The sequence below is a fragment of the Ambystoma mexicanum genome, chromosome 12, assembly GCF_040938575.1.
Source record: "Ambystoma mexicanum isolate Mex_15411 chromosome 12, UKY_AmexF1_1, whole genome shotgun sequence".
Taxonomy (NCBI): Eukaryota; Metazoa; Chordata; class Amphibia; order Caudata; family Ambystomatidae; genus Ambystoma; species Ambystoma mexicanum.
Genome location: NC_090936.1, coordinates 986,827,118 through 986,846,146, shown reverse-complemented (window position 1 = coordinate 986,846,146; position 19,029 = coordinate 986,827,118). Strand labels below are relative to the sequence as shown.

General features: G+C 43.5%; 1 protein-coding gene across 2 annotated transcripts in view; it reads left to right on the top strand.

Annotated features, from left to right (window-relative positions):
* Positions 1 to 18,133, top strand: part of LOC138514168 (uncharacterized) — a 184,868-nt gene extending 166,735 nt beyond the window's left edge. The window contains exons 4-5 of one of the 2 annotated variants that reach the window (XM_069629475.1): positions 3,328 to 3,473; positions 16,105 to 18,133. In XM_069629475.1, the coding sequence (XP_069485576.1) occupies positions 3,328 to 3,473; positions 16,105 to 17,793 (1,835 nt within the window). In that variant the 3' untranslated portion in view covers positions 17,794 to 18,133. The remainder of the gene's footprint in view (positions 1 to 3,327; positions 3,474 to 16,104) is intronic. The other variant, XM_069629474.1, reaches the window with a different exon arrangement.
* Positions 18,134 to 19,029: the final 896 nt, after the last annotated feature.

Below are 19,029 nucleotides of genomic sequence, written 5' to 3'. Positions count from 1 at the left end.
CATCTTCCCACTCCCTGACCAGGTCTAGGATGATACGGGGTGGAAACCTATACCTGCCGTAGACATGGTCGTCAGGCATCCCAAAAAGGCTTGTCTGTGGTGAAAAAATGCGTGCCCTGGCTATTCTCCTCCTCCTGCGGTGTCCCACGATCAGTGCTACGACAAATGGGGCATTCATCGTAGCTGTATATACGTGTTTGTTGTTTGCGCGCACTTTTATACTGTGCGCAGGGATGCTTCTGCCTGCCTTCGTGTGGGGGACGTATTCATGCCTGTGTGCGTCTTTTGCCGTGTGCGGGTTTCCCATATTCGTATCCATGAATACGGGTTGTTTGCGTGCGTGTGGGCGTTCCGTGTAGTTCCCTGCAGTACTTCCCCAGTTATGCCTTCTTTTTCACACGTTATTCCCCATTCTGCGTGTTACGCCCACTGTTCCGCCTACTTTTGTTGTGTGCGCTGCGCTATGTGTGCTTTTGCTGTGCACGTAGCGCACGCCGTTTGATGACGTGTGTGCCCGCGTGCGACATGCACCGATTTGGTGCACAATCAGTGGGAAACAAGCGCAGCGCCTTCCTTGAATCGCACACGCTTGCGCCACCTTGCGCCTGCTTGCGCTGGGATTTTCCGCGCACGTTTGTTCCATGAATCGGCCCCTAATGTCAGGTGTGTATGTATGTAGGAGAACAAACAGCAATATAGCTAAAGAGTATCACTAGCCAAAAAGTATAAACAGTTCCATATCCTGGGTAAGACAAGACTTAATGAATACCAAACCCAGTTCCCTGGACAAATACACATATTATTTAATCATACAGCACTAACATGTGTGAAGTTTACAAAAAAGCAGCTGTGAGAACGGAAACAGACTGGTAGAAAAGAACCCTTTGTTGCACTCATCTCCACACCAGTTTCTTTCTATACATTGGAACAGACCGAAAGAGGCATGTGTTCATCGCTTCCTGAGCTGTGAGCACTAGCTGTATCCAGATAGAAAAAAAAACTTGAGAACGTCGCCGATCCCTGTATACCTCCTGCTTCATTTTGAGTACCTTTAAAGGAAACAAATTGGCAGGTATTGGAACTGCATATATATGCAGCCTGCCTAAGCCTGGCTTGTGGGGCATGTCAGCAGTGGCAGTGTGTGCCACAGTATCTCCTGGGCCACAGAGCTCGGCCACCCTAGAAACAAAATGGCTTACTTGTAGAAACAAAGACGCACTGCACATTCAATCACATCATACTGGCATCACTAACTGCACAGCCAATCAGGTGCTGCCTACATCAAAAACATTTGACCAACACCCCTGTTAGGGAGATTTCTCACACAAGTGCTTAATTCCCTCTACCTCAGAGCCCTCCAGCTCTTTTGCTATATTTATGGGCTTTGAACTTTTCATTTTCAATGTGTTTTACTTTTGTGTTCTTTGGTTATGGAGTTTTAAAACAACTCCATTGGCATCATCTGTTTCTGTGTGTCACACAGCACCTTCACTGCAGTGACACAGGGGTGTCTTTCAGATTCCCCAAGGTTTAAATACCTTCCCTGGGACTGACTACTGTCTCCCAGGGCAAGTAAAGTTAAATTGACTTTACTAGTCTCTTTATATTTACTGACCCAACACACCCTATCTTACTATAGAGTGCTGGAGGGGTTGGTTAGCTTCCCTTGAGTCAAAACACTCATGTAACATTAACATTTTACCTTTTCCTGTTTTAAATGGCTGGTGGCAGTGGTTTAGATCAACTACCGTGATTTTTCGCGACCGCTAACAACGGTAGCTCAAAATCAGGGGTAGTCATGTTTTTAAATATGGCGCCCCAGACCTATCTGTAAAAACAGACTCTGGTCATCTTTTTTCGCCATTTCTTTTAGGAAAAGTCCTTCTCTGCGTGCCAGACCAGGTTTGGTCCCTTTCTTCGTGCCCTTTGGCGGGCTTCTGTGCTGGTGTCTGGTGCCAGAGTGTCTGGGGTGAACAGGATGTGAGGGAGGTGCCCGGAACTCCCTGTGCTTAGTCTCCTAGGAGACCTGAATGCACTCTGGTGTGATTGGCTGGCTGACTGTTCGGCAACGACAGCCACCCCGCTGGGTGAGTGACAGCCAGGCTGTGAGATGGGTGGGAATGGGAAGAAAATCGTTATAGAGTTCACTTATGAATGGCCTTTAAATGGGTGTGACAGATGCATTCAAAGCCCCTATTTGAAGCTGTTATGTTAAAGTTCTTATTTTAAGGACAATAGTTTTGGCTTAAAGGTAGCGCTTTCAGTGCGCTTTCAGTGCCACCTAATAGCCAAAACTAAAAAATATGTATCCATATGACAATGGTTCACAAACAGATATATTTTCTACTTTGCAAAAACTTTGAGGAAACAACATAAAAATCACATGATTTATCTACTATACATTGAATGTGATTAATCATCAGCTCCATGTACTTCTATGCTTCTACACTATGCTTCTATACTTCAGAAAGTATGCATCATACCCATTCAAGCATTGAGAAAGCTTGCAGTAGCAAAACATTTACTTTTCTTTGTCTGAAATAGAACCTATTTTGGACATTGCACTAAAAGTGTTATATATTCCTTGTATATAAAACGTACAGGGACTTGGCAAATTCACCTTTGTTCATTTCCGTAAGGCAGATATTAAGTACTTGCATATTTTGGGATTAAAATTCTCTTTTGTGCATAGCATATTAGAACGTCATAAGACATATAGGTTCATTAAAACAAATAAAACAATGACGGTATAGAATATCTGATTTCTTTATTTTGTCAAGACCAGCGCAAATTTAGATGCAAGTTTTTTCTTCTTGAAAATAACATAGCCATAACACTGGGTGGGGTTTGTGTTTAGTCCTGCAGCAAGCCTAGTCATTGAGAAACAATAGTGATAAAGTGGAACAGACATTTATTCACCAAATAAATGTGTTCTTTAATCATATAAAAGGGATTATTAGTGACAACTGGTTACAGGGTGTGGGGAGGAGAACATGGGTGTGTAAATGAGAAAAAGGCAGCAAAAAACAGAGGGTTTTGGAGAGAAATGGCAAGATGATGTTAGAAGAGATGAATAAATGCGAGTAAATGCAAAGTGAGTTAGGGCGCATGGGAGGAAAATGAATAGGAAGAGGAAGCAAGGAAATGATGGCAGCTAAAGGTGAAATGGAAAAAGACAAAAAGGAGGAATCAAGTTTTAGACAACCATGACAGAATGGCAGGGGCAGACTTAAATACACAAGCAGAGTGTGTGATGGGGGAGGGGGCAAAGAAGGACTGCTAGTTTCTGAACAATAATCTTTGTTTTATTGCTGATCTTTTTTTCAGTGTACAACACAGCAGACGTCCTTCAGGAAGCCCGTGTAGACCTCATCCCTTATGAAACATGCAACAGTCTCAACTGGTACAATGGGGCCATTGGGAGATATCACCTGTGTGCCGCATACGAAAAAGGTCAAATTGATAGCTGCCAAGTAAGGTGCCTTCAATAATCTTATGTAGTCCAAGAACACATTGACTCAGGGGCTGATGGGCCAGGGATGCACTGAGCAGATGGTTATCCTAAACTTCAGGAGAATGCATGGCCAATCTGTGCCCTGTAAACCATGTAAACATTCCTTTGTATTGGATGGTTTTCCTTAGCTAAAGTACCCACCAGGGAATATATGAAAGTGTTGGGAGCTTGAACCCTGGGTGCGGGCATTTCCTCCACTAGCTGATGATGATTATTCCATAGGATCACTTTTCCTTCTGGATACAGCCCTTTTTTATGTATTTAGTTTGAGAGTCACTAAACGAGAAAGGTTTTGTGTACCCCATTAGAAGTCTGATCTTGATAGGACAGCCTTTAACAAGAAGCAGTATTATGGACACTAAAAGAGACAATGCACGGTCATTGTTTTCCAAGCAAGCATGGTAATTATTTTTCTTGAATGTATACAAGACAAGTGTTTTTGTATTTTGACATGATCTTCATCAACATCAATTAGCAAATTGAATTGATATCCCTTACATATGTTTACCTTGTTTAATAGGTAGTTAGGGTATTAAATGGGTCGCCAGTGCTCTCACAGAACCCATTTTAAGTTAAAGACATCTATCATTGTGCTGCTTTGTCGGTGTGTTTAACAGCACACATCGCCGTGCTCATTTTTTAAGAATTATTTATTGGCTTAATTGATTTCCTCTTTGAAAACCTTTAGCCCCTACAAAATATGACTAACCATACAACTGTTTCCACAGAATTAAGTAAACCTCATATATACAAAAGAAAAGAAAAACTAGAAGGAATTAAAAAAGGAAAAAAAGGAAGAAAAGCAGACTTAAATAGATAATTATAAAATATACTGGCAACATAAAATCACAAAATAAAATACGTATCTTCCTTTCAAAATTCCTTCAAAATCGTCCCTGTCAACAGCACTCTTCCAAATTCCAGTTCTATTCTACACTTTCTAATTTCATGAAGATCAATAGCAAAAATCTTATCAGGGCAATTATTATTGTCGATTTCTCTCTTTCAACCAAAATAGTCCACCAAAGCTTTTCTGAGGCTACCCCATATTTAGTAATGATGCCTCCTATAGTAGTAAATCTTTCTGTTTCAGGAGCAAACAATTCATAACTAAATGTTTAATTGGAGTAATAGAAAATTGTTCTTTGCATAGAGTACAAATAAAGTTTGATTCAGCACCCTGGATAGAAGATCTTAGATATCTTGGGCCACATATGTTTAGTCGAAATCTCAAGTATTGCTGATGCAGGAACCAGTTAGGAAAAATTTGGAGGTATCGTGGTGGATCTTTACGTTTTCTCAGAGTAGACCAGAATTCATCTCGATTTTTATATCTACGTATGTCCTCCATGGTATCGGTTCAATCTTTACGATAAAGCTTCCTCTTAAAGTTGTCAGAGATTTGGAGCAATGACTGTTCTGATTCATTTAGATCTTCAATTATTTTCTGACCGATTAACCTCCACTCTTTTAGGATTGTTTCTTTGGGATCTATCATAGCCTTTTTTAGGATTTTAAAGCCTCCCTTAGGGTTGTTATCCAGGCATTTATTTGTAGAAGCAGATTGAATTCCAGTTAGCAATAGATTTTAAAGAAATCAACTCCAGTTCTCGTCTGACGATCTGAATTGGAATACTTTTTGGTAGTCCCAATGCTGTCTTCCAGAAGATGCCCTCCAGAAGTGGCCAGATGTCTTCAGGTAACATAAGCAAGGTTTCACCTCCGTACATCAAAATAGGTACCACTTTGGCCCTATGGAAAGAAATTAATGGCAGTAATTAGAAGTTGCAGAACATTTTTAGTAGAATTTTCCCTTGCGCTGCAAGGTTTGTATCTTTTTTGCACAGTGCAGCTATACAGGGTAGTTCAATTCGACTGGTGTTGATGTTTACCAAGTATATCAGCTCTTTTACCACTTTGATCGATTTGCCCTTAGAGAACCATGCAAACTTTTTGGCACTCCTGCCTATCGCCACATACCATTACCCTAGATTTTGCTGGGTTTATAATTAAGGCATTTGCTTCGAGATATTTTTCCAGAGCAGAAATTTGACATTGTAATCCAATAGGTGTTTGGTCGATGATCACAATGTCGTCAGCATATAAGAGTCTGCCCACCTCAGTTTTAGCTATCCTTGGTGGAAAAAGCATTACTCCTCGAATGCGTCATCAATGTCTGCTAGAAATAGAATGAAGAGCTCCGGAGCAAGTGGGCATCCTTGCTTTAATCCCACGTTAGTGGGTATGGCATCTGTAAGGTGCCCCTCCTGATCCAATTTCACACGGATAGATGTTCCCTGGTGCAAGTCTTTAAGATGGTCCAGCAGAAAGCTTGGGCATCGCCAGTTCGGCAGCTTAGCCCAAAGTTTCTACCTACGTATAAAATCAAAAGCTTTCGAGTGGTCAATAAAGGCCAAGTAGACCTTACATCCCTTGTTCATTATAGCTTTAGCGTTTAATAGGTTGATTATAAAGATATTGCAACCAGTTCCGATGCCCTTTACGAAAACCATGATTGCCAAGGATCTCATGGCTCTTGATCCCCACTCTATCTGGTTAACTCTTTTAGAATAATAGATCAGAAGATTTTGCCCGGTATATCCAGGAGACAATCGGGCTCAGCCCTTTTTCTAAAATTGGGACAACTACCGCCGATTTCCACGAGTCTGGGATTTTAGCGACCTGTATTATGCCTTTAAATAGATGATGCAAAAAATGTGCCCAAAGCTCCGGATTTTGTTTCATGAGAATATTTGTTAGTCCATCTGGGCCAGGGGCTCTTGAATTTTTTAAGTTCTTAATGATGGATTCGATTGTTGAGGTAGTTATGTCCAATGAATATTCAATGTGGGCTTCCATTATATCTGGGTTTATTCTGAGATCTGGAGGTTTGGACTAGCTCCACTTCTTCGTCGATTTGCATTTTTTGATAGTGTAGTTGCCAGGTCTTTGCCGAGATAGAATTGGACTAGAGAGCATCTTGCAGAGCATCTAGTGCGTTTATGATAGACCATATTTCAGCAGTGTTCTTGGTCTTGATGTGATTTAACATTCTTTGAGCGTCTTGATTCAAGATCGATTTTTTATGAAGCTTCAGCCAGCTCCGATATTTCTGTTTTAGCTTGTGGATTTGTGAAGACCTTTCCACAAGCTTCAGGTTCTTCAATCTGGTAATTGCTTTCCTGAGTGTTCTCTTTTTTAGGACAATCTGATGATCAAAAGCATGTCTATGGGTCATTTTTGGTCTTGCCTTTGTCCCACTTCGGTTTTGTGCAAATTGTTGTAACAGGGGGCCATAGTTTATACGCTTATTACCCCCTTCACAGGTTATTTGCAAAATCTCTCTTGTCAAGTTCGCTTGGATTGATAGTCTATTCCGGGATGGATTTATAGTTGTTTTACAATCATACCGTGGTATTAGGTCAGCAATATTGTTGTAACAGACCAGTTTTAATTGGTTGTGATCACTATTATCAGCGGCCACAACTTCAAGGGTTTTTAGGATCCTACTCATATCGGAGGAGACACATATATAATCCAATATTTTGGAAGTTGCTGCTCCCCTCCAAGTTGCTTGACCCGAGAATCCCCCTTTATCATGCCATTCACTATAAGGCAGTCTTCAGACTGCAATATCATCTCCAGCTTAATCCCCTCTTTTCTTTGTTATCGCTGGTGAGTGGGTCAAGAAGTATAGGCTTGTTGGTCTGGTCCAAACATGTGCAATTTAGATCGCCTACTATAAAAATCAAGGGATCATTCCATTTTAATCTCACCTTGTCAATTTGGTCTGCAATGACCTCTCCAAAGGTTTTGTTTCTTGGATCAGCTGGGTTCCAATATAAGTTCAAAAGAATCAGCATTCTTGCTTCAGTTGTAGGAGAAGATGGGAGTTGTATTTCAACCACTTATATGAACGGCGTAGGATTAGTGGTATCCATTAGCGTCCAGCCCAGATAATTTGTACAGCCACCAGCAGGGCACTACTTGGTCTGCCAGTTGGCTTTTTATAGGCCGGTTTAACAGCACCCAGTATCCCTCCATCAGGGGTGGATCCACCAACCAAACCTCTTGGAGACATATTACATCAGTTTTTGGAAGTTGTGTTGTGTTCATACAAAACAGATGTGAAAGGCCTCTTGTGTTCCAACTTACAATAGACCATTCCTGTTCATGAGACACGGTATGGCAATATTGTTTTGGTAATTTCTCTGCCAGAAGTTGGACTAACCATCTCCAATTGGTTTCGTCCCCATCGCTTTGAGGTTCCTCTTTTTGGCTGTAAGACTGCCCCTTATTCGCTTCCGTTTCATCCACTCTTTCTTTCTGTAATTTGGGCATTGATGAATTTGTCGATTGGCACTCCCTCATATCAATGCCAAGTGGTTTCAAAAGATGGGCTTCTTTAAGCAGAAGATGTTTGATCGATTTTGAGGTTAGATGAACCACCACTTTGTCAGTGCATCTCTCTTCCAGAAACGCAATTAGTAACAAATCTTTTGATGTCACAAGTGCAAGACTTGGAACATGGCGTAAGAGACGCACAACGTTGGCTCTGTTGAGTACCAATCCATCTTCAACAAAACATATTCTCTCAATTGAAATCTTGAGGCTGTCATCGAACATTCCTGCTCCCGTTATCAATCCATCCTCTTTCACCCGAACAGAGGCTGGGATTTGTTGTTGCGTTTTACATTTGATTGGCAGATTAAGTTTTACTTTAGACTGGGAGCCTACATCTTGCCAGCTTACAGTTTTCTCTGCCTTGTTAGTGCAGGGAGCCGTTTCTTTGCGGAGAGGTGCAAACAGGCCCGTTGGACCAGCTGGTTTCCTTGTTTGGTATTCATGCACCCCAATTTCACTAGGGGATTTAATAAGGGGCTGTTGCGCGTATTGTTTTCGTAAGGTCTTTATAAACTCTTGGGTTTGTAGGTTAATTACATCCTCTGCTGCTGGGGATTGAGATGACTTTGTTGGAAGCTGATCTGACTCCGTTGGATGTCGTCCTCTTTGTGCTGCTTTGTTATTTGGGAACTTACTTTAAATTTACTTTGCCCACTAGTATCTCATCGTCATAATTAGAGCATTCTGATTCCGACTCTTCTGACACTGGAGACTCGTCTGCTGATTCATGATCCTCCTGTAAATTGGTTTCTTCATCTGATATACTGTAGATTGACACATTCATTAAATCTACTTCATTAGGATCTCCAGCTTCATGTTCGTTGCCTTGTTTAACCCTGTTTTCGTTTTCATCACAAGAAAAAATTGCGTCAATGATATTAGCTACTGCTGGATTTTTTAGTTTCTCTGTTGTGGCCCGCTCAACTGAGGGCATGGATAGATTTTTTACAAATAGGCGACTTTGATTAGATTTAGTTTTAGAAGGCTTAGCTGGGTTTTCAGGTTTCTTTGTCGGTCTTCATTTATCACTATTCCCAGTAGCTAAAGCTAGTCCTTTTTTAGTTTTGGTTGAAGGTTCATCTGTACAGCCTAGCTTTTGGGTTTGGCCTGACTTTTTTACAAAAATTTGGCACAGTTTAGGATCCTTAGCTATGGAGGCTGTTAAATAAGGTTCAACTGGCAGAGAGCAAACAATTGCCTTTTCATGGGCACTTGAAGAAACCTCGGTGTCTTCTTCTAGGGAAGACACTTTGTTTGTCTCATTAATGACAATTGAAGTCCCAACCTCTATTCTCCTCTCTGGCGTATGTCTCGCAGTGGACTTGTTTGCTAACAGTTCACAGGGTAAGTGATCCCTCACGTCTGGCATGTCAGTGGGGCAGTCAAAAGGATTAACGGCTCGGTCTCCCTCTAAAGATGGATTAATAGTGCTCACTGACAGACGTGACAGCGCCTTTCTGTTTTTTTCTTTTATGATTGGATCCTAAAATATCATGAAGAAGTTGAACTACACCTGCACTACTGTTCTTCACAATTTTTTCAATCGCCGTGACAAAGCCTTCAATGAAGATCATTTTAGAGTGCACCATGGCCAGCATGGTTGACTGGTCATTAATTGTATCTTGCATTGATTCATGTAATTTCATAAACGGAGCTAAGACGTTCATTAGCATCGAAACAATAACAAAGTCATTATTTTACCCAGTAGTTTCCTCTTTATTTCCTGCCTCAGTCTGGGTTTCTGAAGACTTAAGGGCTGTTTTTATCTTGTCACTTGTTAGCTTGCTTGCGTTAATGATTTCCAAATCAATCAGTATAGTTTTCACACTGTGATCGCAGAGAGTCACTCCAACCAAATGATTCCTAGGGTGGTTAGTAGGCCCCCGTGCCTTTTGAGGTTCTTGCGCTTTGTCATTTTCCAGCTCCATATTCAAAGATTTTTCCAATAGAACCTGATCAGGAATGTCGAAATCATTGGTGGCGTATTCCGACGGTGGTGTCTCCGTGCCCTCCATGCTGTTGTTAATCCCTAATGCGAAAGAAAAGTGATGCCCTCTGGGTCGATCGTCTAGGGTCAAGCTGAAGGGTTTCAAGGTATTATGGCCATGCACCAGAGAGGTTCCTTTCAAGTTATTTTGCCTCGTTTCTTTTTCATTATTGGGGTTAACGACCCAGGGGTCCCACCTTGATTTCTTCCCTTTCTCATTAACTGTATGGAGTGTGGAGTCCTCTCCTGTTAAATTTCCCAAAGATCCATGTTTGTGCGTTCCTCCATTTTTAAAGAGGAGTTCAATATCCATTTGTGCTTTTCTTTTGGCTGTGCATTTAACTTTGTTGCTTGTAGCGAAATACTCACTGTAGGTGCGCCCTTATGGTCTTGAGTATTCCTTTCGTGCTCAGTCGGTCTGGTATCGTTGTTTGGTGTAACTTGATGTTCTTTTCCGTTTTGTTCAGAATCAAGGTGTTTTGTTGCGTCATCATGTTGTACTGCATTGGACAACTTGACGGTTGGTGACAATATACGAGTAGGATCATCGGCAGGTATATCCACACTTTGCTCGCTACCTACGGGTGCCAAGGTGTTCAAATGGCTCCTCGTGGCTGCGCTTACTTCCGCGTCAATAGTAAATGGTCAAGGTGTTCATTCAGGTAACGAGGCGGCCTCGTGGTCGATACGTTGTTCGAGCTGAATTTCTGAGTTAGGCTGGGGTGGGGCACTCCCATCCTTAGTCACCACTAGGTTACATCATTTAGAGACAAGTTGCAAGGCAGGGAGGGCAGGGCAAGCCCACCCTCTAATTCTGGGCTCAGTGCCTCCATAAACAATCAAGCTGTAAATAAGGAGCCCTCCTCCCCCAGCAAAGCACGCGCTTACCGTTTATTGTAGGATCGATGGGGGTGTACTCCGCTCCGTTCCTTCCACCGCACACCGGACACCAGACACTCTGCAATCTTTCTGCTACGTTACGCTCAGGAGGCAGGTTTTGTAGCCAGAGCGAGCGTGGCTGGAGGTGTGTCTTGGTGAACCTGGTTGCCATGGATGGGATTTGTAGTTTCTGTGGTCAGCAGCATGAGAATAACTGCGTTTTTTCAATGGAAGATGCAAGTTTGGTGAAACAACAGCAATAGTCCAATTGCACAGAATCCGAAGGGGCACAGTCCTTGCAGCACACCAGACACTCTACAAACACTCACCATGCTTAGAAACCATGAGAGATGAGCTCCCTGAAACAAAATGTACTTTTGCTGCTCACTGCCTTTGCTCCTTGCAGCTACTTCACCCTATTCCTGATATGCTGGATAATTAACTTGAAGTCTTTCTGGGTAGGATTTTTCTGTAGTTCTCACTCATAAGGCTTCAGGTTCTGGGGCAACGCAATGCCAAACATCTATCCAGGATACCACCTGCAAAAGGGTTTAAAATGTCCCCTGCACTCAACCAGTGATGCCTAATTACTATGGGAAAGGGGTGTTATACTTTCACTTTGTCTTGTCCATCAATAATCTGTGCTCCTTTTTGCCCACGAAAGCCTGCATTGTCAAAGGAGAAGTATGACCAAAAAAAGTAGTGGAACTCAGTTGCAGTTTATTCCCACTCCCTTCGATCTCTGAAAATGACTTGCTCTACATGGGTATCAGGTAATAATATCGCCATATATATGGTCGCCGTAAATAATATCGCTGGGAAAATGTCATGGCGATATTATTTGGGTGACCATATATATGGGGACAGGGCAAAAAAAAAAAAATGTTTTAAAAAACACAAAAAAAAAAAAATTGGGGGTTGCAGGGGTGTCCCCCGCATGTTCCATGCAATAATGTCGCCACAAAAAACGGTCATTTTTCGGCGACATTTTTGCATGGCGAGATTTTTGTGGCAACATTATTACATGGAACCTCTACATGGGTATGGAGGTTAGATTTGTGAAGGAGAAACAGAAGTGGGACATAAGCACATGAGAACTACTTAATCGTCTAAAGAAAATGAAAAATGTATACTTTGGATAATTAGGCAATAAAGGGGCACAAATCAAGACCAACCACTGTCACCGGGGGCCGACACACGCAACTAGCAACCACTTGATAAAGAATTGATGATCTTTTCTTAAATATTTTATTTACTTAAAAAATTGTTTTTGTCGAGAGAAGTCCTAGCTCAGAGCGAGGGGAAATATTTCCAGATAACAAAACAGAAAAACCCTGGACAAGTCGAGTTTTATGCCGGGCAGATCCATAGCTATAAACCTCAGGAGATTATTCACCATAGTGGCTCAGATAAACATGGATATTTCAGCAGCAGCAATGGTGCTGGATGCCGAAAAGGTGTTCGACTCCGTGTCTTGGAACTTCCTATTCGGGGTCCTACGGCGGATGGGACTGGGCGACAGCTTTTGCAAATTTGTTAAATTACTATATAAAGACCCCAGAGCCATGGTTAGGACCAACGGGAACCTGTCAGCTGCAATAAAATTAGCCAGAGGCACCCGCCAGGGATTCCCATTCTCCCCCTTGCTTTTTGCCCTGACAATAGAGCCTTTTGCCAGCAGGATACGGGAACATCACGGACACAGGGGAATAAGGATACTTGGGACCCCGCAGATTATATCATTGTATGCTGATGACACCCTCATATATTTGAAGCACCTTGAAAGAAACATAGGCCCCCTACTTACTGAAGAAGACACCTTTACTTAACACCTTGGATACAAGATTAACACTCTAGAATCGTATCTGTTCTCGCTGACTAACAACACCACGAAGCCTACCCAGACATATGGAATGAAATGGACCGAGGAGACAGTGAAATATTTGGGTGGCGTAGTGGCAAGATCCCACAGAGTATTGTATGATAAAGACCATCATAATTACCTTGGCAAACTAGAGAATAAACTTAACCTGTGGGGCAAGTTCCCATTGTCATTAATAGGGCAAATAGCCATTTTGAAGATGATAGTAGCACCTAAACTCCTCTACTATTTCACTACCATTCCTTTATGGCCAGGAAGACAATTTTTCAATACCCTTAAAAGGCTCTCAACAGGGTTTGTATGGGGAGGCGGTAACGCACGGGCAAAACGGGGATCTCTCACTAAACCATATGATATGGGGGGGCTAGCAGCTCCCGATTACGAACTACATTACCCTGCAGCCCAAACCCAGTATGCAGGCATGTGTTAAGACCCAGACAATGCATACTCACACGTAAACATATAGAAACAGTCCGCTGCACCGACTGAAATAAAGACCACCTTAATAAGCAAACACAAACTAGACACATGCCCCTTTGATCCACTACGCGCTACGCTAGAGGCATGGCGGCGCATACAGAGCATACTAAACATCACTGACCCTTACACCAAACACATCCCACTCTGGGGCAACCCGGGTCTTCCCCCCACAATGGATTCCGACATCTGAACTTCCTGGGATCTGAAGCACAAAATTACACCTGGTGACCTCTTCCCCAAAGGGAAACTTGTCACACTGGTCGAATTCCAAAAGAAGCTGGGGAATAACCATGTCAAGATATTACAATATTATCGTATGCGAACGGCAGTACGCAGGAAATGGCAATCTTTCCCAACCGAACCTACATCCAATAACTACCTGCAACTGATTGTACAACCAAACAATAAATGCAACCTTCTATCGAAACTATACTCTATGATCCAACAAGAAATGCCCCAGCCCTATACCCTTAAAGAGAAATAGGAAGAAGACACAGGGACATAAATAGATGAGCACAAGTGGGGAAAGATCTGTAACCTCACCAAAGAAGTTTCGCTGAACGCCCGGCTGAGGCTCATACAATGGAAACTACTTAACCGGTTGCATTACATACCCAAACACATATCCAGATTCAACCCCACACAGATACAAACACGCATGAAATGTAATTCCATAGACGCAGACACCATACATATGTTCTGGAACTGCTCCTGCATCATAGGCAAGAAATGCATTCTGCAAAAGTGGAAGGCCACAGAAGCACCAACATTGAGACACTGGTATGATGATGATGATGATGACATGACATTTGTAACGCGCCTATACACAAGTGTTTCAAGGCGCGACGAGGCAGGGGGGGAACAAGGGGAGACAGACAACGATCCTACTAGGCCAGGTGTCATTCAGATCGCGCAAGTGCAAGGGTAGGGGTGACTGGGAAAAGTGCAAGGGGACGGGGAGAGGGGGAAAGGTGCTGAACATGGTTAGTAGAATACAAGATAAATAATAGGGCCAGCTGGTAGCAAGTGCAAGGAAAGTGCAGTACATGGTTAGTAGAATACAAGATAAATAATAGGGCCAGCTGTTGGCAAGTTCAAGGTAAGTGCCGGGAGAAGGGGCTGTAGGATACAGAGACAGTCCCGTAGTGCAGGTAGGCAGTGCAGGGAAGAGTGGCTGGGCCAAGGACCGAGATCGGTGAGTGGCCCAGTAGCAGATTCAGTGCAGGTTCAGTGATTTTAGCAGGGGAGAGAGGGAGAGAAAGCGGAGGCAAAGGTTTTGAGGTGCTTCCGGAACCGGAGATGGTTCTCCTCAAGTTTCAGGGAGGCAGGAAGGCTGTTCCAGAGGGAGGCCCCTGCTGCGAAGAGAGATCTACCCCCTGCTCGTTGCTTGGAGAAGCAGCTGACCCTGAGGTAGTTGGATGAGCGAAGAGCTTGAGAAGGAAGATATTTCGAAAGAGAGAGTTGAAGGTATTTTGGCCCAAGGCCCCAGAAGGCCTTGTGGACAATGCAGAGGGGTTTGACCTTAATCCTCACAGCCACTGGGAGCCAGTGTAGTGATTTCAGTCTTGGAGAGATACGGTCCCTGTGCTTGAGGCCAAGGACAAGTCTCGCAGTCCTGTTCTGGATGGGTTGCAAAGGGCGAAGAGTAGAGGCAGGAAGATTTACATAGAGGCTGTTACAGTAGTCCAGCTTCGAGAGAACCAGGGCTCTGGAGACAGTGAGCTTCTGGGGAAAGGAGAGGAAAGGAAGGATACCTCTGAGGAGGTGTAGGTTTTGAGGTGCTTCCGGAACTGGAGATGGTTCCCCTCAACCACACGCAATGGCGATGGGGAATGACAACGAAATAAACTTCATACAAACTGTCACAGCAGCAGCTAGGCCCAAAGACATATGGGCCCCATACCGATCCCACATGGAAAAAGTGTCGACAAACAGAATGTAAGATCATGTCACCATGCTACCCAGCAACCCATACTACAAACTGTAAAGTCAAAAATGATCAGGAACACACCTGATTCAACATAATAATGCACTGTTACAATACCATGTAATGTATTTTGAACCGCTGCCTGTCTCTGTCATAAGTTAAATAAAGTTTAAAAATAAATAAATAGAAAAACAACACAAGTGAGAGCAATGTCATAGGGAGAGCAAAGAGGGACAGCAGGATATCCAATTTGGAAGAGATGAGTCTTTCATGCCCGACGGAAAGAGAGCCAGTGAGGCCAGTTCTACTTTCTTTTGGTAGAGAGTTGATGGATATTATTTATGTTGAGATGGCATCATTAATGCCAGTGTGGTAAATATTAAATTTCAAACACGGATATGATGAAATGGAGGCTGTCATCTTGCCAGAGTAAATGTTATGGTATGCAGAGAATGGAATGTACTGAAACCTGAATAAGTTATAGATTTGGCTTAGCAGTATTTTAAGGAAGTTGTCTCGATGATCTAGTATGCCCCTAGTTAGTAATTCTCCAGGAAGCCGTTTACTGGCCCTAGTTCATTACCTTAACAGGAGGCGCCGTGGCCTCTTGGTTAGTGAGAGAATGCTTGATATTGGCTGCATCTGACTGACCAGTATTGCTAGGGTAGTACTATATATGGTGAATTTGAACCAACCTGTAGTTTTCAAAAGAGTTACTTCCTGTTAGAAGGACTAGCCCCATGGGAAATTGCTCTGTCTGCCAATTGCCCAGTCTGTCCCTGGAGTTGTACCGCAATTGACAGAGTTTCACGTAACTAAAGTCATGATATGAGCACCACAGAGACCATGTTATTGCCTGTTTTGAAAGTGAAAGTTTGAATAAATCTTTGAGTTTTAGACACTTTTCTGCTGGGTAGACTCAGGGGGGAGACAAGGGCATGGGTCGTTCTGAAAGATGCTTTTGCAATCTATGGTTCAGTAATTAGCTTTGTCTGAATGATGGTATCTGCATGTTCTCTTATGCCTTGCAGGGTGACAGTGGTGGACCACTCATGTGCCAAGATCCTGAATCTCACATCTTCTTTGTGGTTGGCGTTACCAGCTGGGGGAATGGATGTGGCCGTCCACAGAAACCAGGTGTCTACAGCGCCACACAGTACTTTCTTGGATGGATCCTGAACACAGTTGTTAAGAAAAACACCCAGGGATCCACTATCGTGGGTCTGCCTGCAAAACCTTTATCTGCAGCCTTTCACCACGACCCATACAATGGGAGCTCGACTACCACAGGGCAGAATCCTGGCCAGCCTACTCAACAGATCTTTCCAATAGACCCTGACCGTGGCACACCGCAAAACCAGACAATACGCAGTCCAGTATACCCCGCTGCTCCCCAGTCCATGCAGCCCCAGATAAACACGAAAGCACATCTGCCTCTAACCGAGCAATCCTATTCCGCAACCTTTGCTTTCCAGAACCCTTTTAAAAACCCCACACCTTCTTATGCCACACAACAGATTGTTGCTCCTCAGAATTCCCTTTATAAACAAGCCTTCCCGTTCTCTACAACCTATGGTGTTCTTCTGCCCATTATAAATCCTCTACCTCATCGCAAGATACATAAGACTCATGCCCATAAAATCTCACAGCCAAAATACATCCAAATCAACAACATAATGAGTGACCTCTCAGAACCTCCCCAAAAGCCAACACTTCTCCTTGACACTCAGCAGAGGACGACCCCTTACAATGCCCGAAGCCTTGACCAGCAAGCTTTCAACATACCCCATGGCACACAACCTAAGAGGAAAAAAAAATCTTCCCATGCCATACAAAGGCGTCTTCATCTTGTGAATACCAACCCCAAAAATGAGGAGATGAACGCCAACTCTTATGATTTCCTGCCATATCCCAAAAACCCCAAATGTGGTCCCATAGAAGGAGAAACGTATTACACTGACTGTGATTTCTTGGAACCTTCTAACAAACCTTTAACTCCCCAACCGTTGGAGGTTTTTGATAATGGTCTGCAATCCACATCGGAACAAACCCTGAATGCCCCTTATCGGGTAACAGGGTTGTTGAACAGAGAGACACCTTCCCCATCTCTGGAGCAAGTGATTTCTCTAAACTACCCCCGTGAGCAAATCGCTAACATACACCGCAGTTCACCAGACTTGTTTAAAATAGCAAATCCTCCACAGTTCATGCAGCCGGGGGTCACTTTCTCCAACAAAGTAACCAATTATATATCCTACACACCAAGCCCTTTTAAAAAAACACGGCACAACCCTCCACTTCAGCCTTTCCCTCCTGTGACCCAAGGTGTTCCCTTCCAAAGATCCAGAGGCAGAACAACAGGTTTTTTCATTAAAGTTCTCACCCATTCGCCCAAGCACCAAGGAATATATGGGCCCTATACGACCACGGATGAGAGTATTTTCCTTTACCCCCCTGAGCCCAAACACCAGAGCGTTAGCCATGAATCCTTTCCAGCCTTGAAGTCCAAAGTACATCCCAAATCCTCCCAGACCATACAGCAGGGCTTTCTTGATGAACCTGCAGCAACAATAAGCAGGAATAATATACTTGAACCGTACCAATATAGAAAAGAAAGTCTACCCTTTGTCAAGCAAGATAGACTTGCAACAAAACGCCCTTACCTGGCAGCTGTCCTGCTTAAAAGACTACCTCGTTTCCCTCAAAGAGACTTACCCTAACTTCAAACCTTCAGAGCCAAAGGAGCACCGCTTTATGGAATATCTACCTGCACTCTGTGTGCAAAAGCTATTCACAAGCCTGCAGTCTCCAGTGTTTTGGGAATATTCTATGCTGCTTATCTGATGTGCCTTGGGAGAGCCTATGCAGATTTGGGAGTGATACAGACAGTAACTGAGCTAGATCTGTCCTGCAGTTGTCAGGCTCCAGCTGTTGTCAAACTTGTGCCAATCACCACTGATGATATGAACCGTGATGGATTTACCCTTTTCTATCTTTTCCTGTTTACTTTATACTTGTATTTGTTGCTTTCTGTTATCTCAATAAAACCAATTAAAAGGGAAAGTATACTCTGCAATGCAATCTAGCGGGAACCGCCAGTACTAGCTATACATACTCCAGCACCACTACCCTTCAGCATTATAGATGCAGCAGCTTGCCTGCGATTACCTTCAACTGGGGCGACTCTATGTCTTGATGTCTTGTTGTTTTAGCTATCTATAATTAGGAAGAGCAGTTACAAGTGGCTAGGAACGATTGAAGTGAGGAATAATGTATGGACCAGGTTATGTTATATTTTACATGTTATGTTCTTTCAGTCAATGCATGCAGAATCCAGGGTGAAGATGATTGTCTTTCGTTTCGAGTCTCACTGGCAGCAGTGGAAAAACAAGCAATTGCTGTCTGATTACATGACCCAGTTCATTTGACTTTCATTTTTAAGTCTCGCTAGAGAGAGCAACATTTCTCTGCCAGAGCTCTTGCAGCAGTAAGCATAGAGGCCCTGGTTTTAAAAAGCTGATCCACGATGCAAACGCATGCTTGATGGTGATAATTCTCTCAGAGCTTTAAGTGGGCCGGGGCCTGCCGGGGCTAGGCCCCGGCAGGCTCCGAAATTTCGTTTTGAGGCGGGGCACTGCCGGGGCCCACTAATCTCCCCTAACAGCCCCGGCCACTACACGAAAAGGCATGTTTTTCTACAGCCTGAAGCTCTCGCTCATGTGCGAGAGCTTCAGGCTTCAGAAAAAAAAATGCCTTTCAGCCATAATGGTGGCGCCGCACCTGCGAGGCATCCCTTTAATCAAGTGATGCACGTGTGCTGGCGCCACCATTATGGAGAAAACGTGAGGCCGCTGGAAGCAGAGGCCTTGCTTTCTAAATACTGACGCTCCCGCGGATTCGCGGGAGTTTCAGTCTTTAGGAAAAAGGCCTCTGCTTCCAGTGGCCTCACCCTTTCA